This window comes from Mya arenaria, chromosome 4 (genome assembly GCF_026914265.1).
Source record: "Mya arenaria isolate MELC-2E11 chromosome 4, ASM2691426v1".
Lineage (NCBI taxonomy): Eukaryota > Metazoa > Mollusca > Bivalvia > Myida > Myidae > Mya > Mya arenaria.
In genome coordinates, this window is record NC_069125.1 from 36484052 (window position 1) to 36489148 (window position 5097).

The 5097-nt window shown below is 44.4% G+C and overlaps 1 protein-coding gene across 1 annotated transcript; it reads left to right on the plus strand.

The window, feature by feature from the left end:
• The first annotated feature begins 1366 nt into the window (after positions 1-1366).
• LOC128230784 (asparagine-rich protein-like) lies at positions 1367-4348 on the plus strand. Its single transcript, XM_052943224.1, has 3 exons — positions 1367-2573; positions 2614-3040; positions 3082-4348. The coding sequence occupies exons 1-3, from the start codon at positions 1367-1369 to the stop codon at positions 4346-4348; spliced, it is 2901 nt and encodes a 966-aa protein (XP_052799184.1).
• Positions 4349-5097: the final 749 nt, after the last annotated feature.

The following is a 5097-nucleotide window of genomic DNA, read 5'->3' on the forward strand; positions in this document are numbered from 1 at the left end:
GACAGTCCGAGCGCATATCGGAAAAAAATGAAAGCATTTCGGCCAACTAAAATTACGTTTACTGGTTCCTATACCTTCACGTACAAGTACTGATTACAAGTAGAAGTTCGCAACCTCCCTAGTTAGTTTGTAATAAGAACATAGACGAAAACAAACAGCAAATACGACCATGTAAATCAAATAAGAAAATACACAAAATCAAGCAAACACAACCTCTGTAGCTTCGAATATGACTTAAATTACTCAAGTACTGAATAATCAGTTTGCAAACAGTTGCTCGTGACTAGTGATGTCGAGTTGTTGAACATTTTGCTTTATATCTTTTAACAGAACTATAGGTAGGTTAAACATTTTATATATTACCCTTCTCTAATTATCTAAGCAATCATATTTCACATGAAGAACAGCTACTTTTGAAGAAAATAAAACAGTTACTGCTCCATAATGCAGGCTCAAGACTTGAATGTGTGAACTATAGTTTTGGCCCTATTTCAACTAACACAACTGCGTGGTCGTTTATTCGGTTACTAGATAAACATTTCTTCCCCGAGGCATCGTTTAATACAACCTATGGCAAAACCATTGGTCGAGACTAGTGATAATACATGGAAACCACAAGGACAAACTCTGCTATGGTCGTTTGTTATGTTATAATATATAACAGGAAGAAAAACAGACAAAACATGCACATGACAATTAACTGTTCACAAACTTGTTACCGTGTTTTAACCAGGAATTGATCAGTATATATCTTTCCCGACAATGTTTGGTTAGGTATAATAAGATTATAAGTATATTCCATGGCGGCCAAGAGTGTAAGATAGGTTCATCCCGACCCGAGCGTAGGGTGTTTTGCGGAAACAAGGTTTACCGAGTTTCCGCAAAACACCCTGGGCGAGGGTTGGGATGAACCTATCTTCTAGCATGGTTAAATTTTTGGATCTACTTATCTGAGGTGGAAAAAAATATTTTTCCCGGAATACTATTTAGATGTTTATATCAAAGCAAATCGGTATATCGAGAATCATAAACAGAACCGTGCTTCGTTTTTATTGCAAATGAAAGAGCATGAATAGCGACTACAATAATGACCATCTCGGATTACAGAATTATTAGCGGTCGAAATCAGGCGGGAGTCTGCTGTTTATTATTCTGCACACGCCGGCTTCAGATCACGGAATGTTCGAAGTCGAAAAGTTGTTTTTCCTCAAATGGCAAAATACTAACGCTAACCCTTTGTATGTAGACCATCTATATATTATTGCTGTTACACGTTTATTAGTTCTAAATGAATAAACGTGAAATTGAATATGGAGTTGCAAATCTAAATGAATGACATAAATAATACAATGGAAACTTAAAAGTAATGCAAAAGAAACGGACACAAATAACAATTATAATTTATAAATGCATATGGATCAAAGCCTTAGAGATACTTAATGAGCGACTCAATGTGAGACTCATTGAGAGACTCAATGAGAGACTCAACGTTAGACTCAATGAGAGACTCAAAGTGAGACTCAATGTAAGAGTCAATGTGAGACTCCTTGATAGATTCAACGTGGGACTCAATGTAAGCCTCAATGTGAGACTAAACGCGAGACTCAATGTGAGACTCCTGAACGAGAAACAAAACGAGAGACTCAATGCGGGACTCAGTGAGAGACGAAACGGGAGACTTAACGACAGACTCAACGACAGACTCAACGACAGACTCAACGACAGACTCAACGACAGACTCAACGACAGACTCAACGACAGACTCAACGGCAGACTCAACGACAGACTCAACGACAGACTCAACGACAGACTCAACGGCAGACTCAACGACAGACTCAACGGCAGACTCAACGACAGACTCAACGACAGACTCAACGACAGACTCAACGGCAGACTCAACGGCAGACTCAACGACAGACTAAACGACAGACTCAACGGCCGACTCAACGGCAAACTCAACGGCAGACTAAACGACAGACTAAACGACAGACTCAACGGCAGACTCAACGGCAGACTCAACGACAGACTCAACGACAGACTCAACGACAGACTCAACGACAGACTCAACGGCAGACTCAACGACAGACTCAACGGCGGACTCAACGACAGACTCAACGACAGACTCAACGACAGACTCAACGGCAGACTCAACGACAGACTCAACGGCGGACTCAACGACAGACTCAACGACAGACTCAACGACAGACTCAACGACAGACTCAACGGCAGACTCAACGACGGACTCAACGACAGACTCAACGACAGACTCAACGGCAGACTCAACGACAGACTCAACGACAGACTCAACGACAGACTCAACGACAGACTCAACGGCGGACTCAACGACAGACTCAACGACAGACTCAACGACAGACCCAACGACAGACTCAACGACAGACTCAACGACAGACTCAACGGCGGACTCAACGACAGACTCAACGACAGACTCAACGGCAGACTCAACGACGGATTCAACGGCAGACTCAACGGCAGACTCAACGGCAGACTCAACGGCAGACTCAACGACAGACTCAACGGCAGACTCAACGACAGACTCAACGACAGACTCAACGGCAGACTCAACGACAGACTCAACGGCAGACTCAACGACAGACTCAACGACAGACTCAACGACGGACTCAACGGCAGACTCAACGGCAGACTCAACGACAGACTCAACGGCGGACTCAACGGCGGACTCAACGACAGACTCAACGGCAGACTCAACGGCGGACTCAACGACAGACTCAACGACGGACTCAACGGCAGACTCAACGACAAACTCAACGGCAGACTCAACGGCAGACTCAACGACAGACTCAACGGCAGACTCAACGACAGACTCAACGACAGACTCAACGACGGACTCAACGGCAGACTCAACGACAGACTCAACGACAGACTCAACGGCAGACTCAACGACAGACTCAACGGCAGACTCAACGGCAGACTCAACGACAGACTCAACGGCAGACTCAACGACAGACTCAACGACAGACTCAACGGCGGACTCAACGACAGACTCAACGGCAGACTCAACGACAGACTCAACGGCAGACTCAACGACGGACTAAACGACAGACTCAACGGCAGACTCAACGGCAGACTCAACGACAGACTCAACGGCAGACTCAACGACAGACTCAACGGCAGACTAAACGGCAGACTCAACGGCAGACTCAACAGCAGACTCAACGACAGACTCAACGGCAGACTAAACGACAGACTCAACGGCAGACTCAACGGCAGACTCAACGGCAGACTCAACGGCAGACTCAACGGCAGACTAAACGACAGACTCAACGACAGACTCAACGACAGACTCAACGGCAGACTAAACGACAGACTCAACGGCAGACTCAACGGCAGACTCAACGGCAGACTAAACGACAGACTCAACGACAGACTCAACGGCAGACTCAACGACAGACTCAACGGCAGACTAAACGACAGACTCAACGGCAGACTCAACGACAGACTCAACGACAGACTCAACGACAGACTAAACGACAGACTCAACGGCAGACTAAACGACAGACTCAACGGCAGACTAAACGGCAGACAAAACGACAGACTCAACGAGAGACTAAACGGCAGACTCAACGGCAGACTAAACGACAGACTCAACGACAGACTAAACGACAGACTCAACGGCAGACTCAACGGCAGACTAAACGGCAGACTCAACGGCAGACTAAACGACAGACTAAACGGCAGACTCAACGGCAGACTAAACGGCAGACTAAACGGCAGACTAAACGACAGACTCAACGACAGACTAAACGACAGACTCAACGACAGACTCAACGGCAGACTCAACGGCAGACTCAACGGCAGACTCAACGACAGACTAAACGGCAGACTCAACGGCAGACTCAACGAGAGACTCAACGACAGACTCAACGACAGACTCAACGGCAGACTCAACGACAGACTCAACGGCAGACTCAACGGCAGACTCAACGACAGACTCAACGGCAGACTCAACGGCAGACTCAACGACAGACTCAACGACATACTCAACGACAGACTCAACGGCAGACTCAACGACAGACTCAACGACAGACTCAACGGCAGACTCAACGGCAGACTCAACGACAGACTCAACGACAGACTCAACGGCAGACTCAACGGCAGACTCAACGGCAGACTCAACGACAGACTCAACGACAGACTCAACGACAGACTCAACGGCAGACTCAACGACAGACTCAACGACAGACTCAACGACAGACTCAACGACAGACTAAACGGCAGACTCAACGACAGACTCAACGTAATACCTAATAAGAGACACACGACTTTACAAGAAAAAAAACACGCAGCATTCAACAATCGTCACAAATAATAATATTTGCGAAGACAGCTTAAAAAAATCATCGGTAACCATTTTTTTTGTATATTGATGTGACACATCAGTAAGCACAAAAGATCAATTAACTATCAATAATTATATTGAATCTCAGAAATGTGATATTAACTAATATTCCTTACATCCTGAATTTCCTCGAACTCCCATATTATTTCTAGTAAAGTCACCATGACCTTGAATTTTGACCTTTTGACTAAAATCAGTGAGCACCATTCACTGACCATGCCCAATGAGCATACCAAGTTTGATGAAGCTACACCAAATCGTTCACATAAAAGTTGATCGAAACCATCAGAATTCCGCTATTCGGATGTACATCCATAATTCTTCTAATACATATTGAGCCTAACCATCGATAGGGTTATACTACTGACCATAACAAACGTGCAAATTTGAATAGCCTATACCAAGATGTGTCTGCTATGTCTTACGTAAGCAAAATGCATTCTGTATAGTGTGATGTCTATATTTCCTGTCATATTTATATCAATTGAATGTTAAGTATTTGGAGTATTCGTATCATCTACTGTACGACATTGTAGTATCAAAGTTTCCATACCTTGTCTAATGTACTCTACTTTTCTAAGTGTCACTTTCTTTAAATCGAACAAAATAATACTAAAAACATTTTAAACGAATAAATTAATATTGAAAACAGAACAAAATTTCTAAGAAAAACTACAATGCCATCTTCACAAGACGACTGGCCACGGACAAAACCTCAT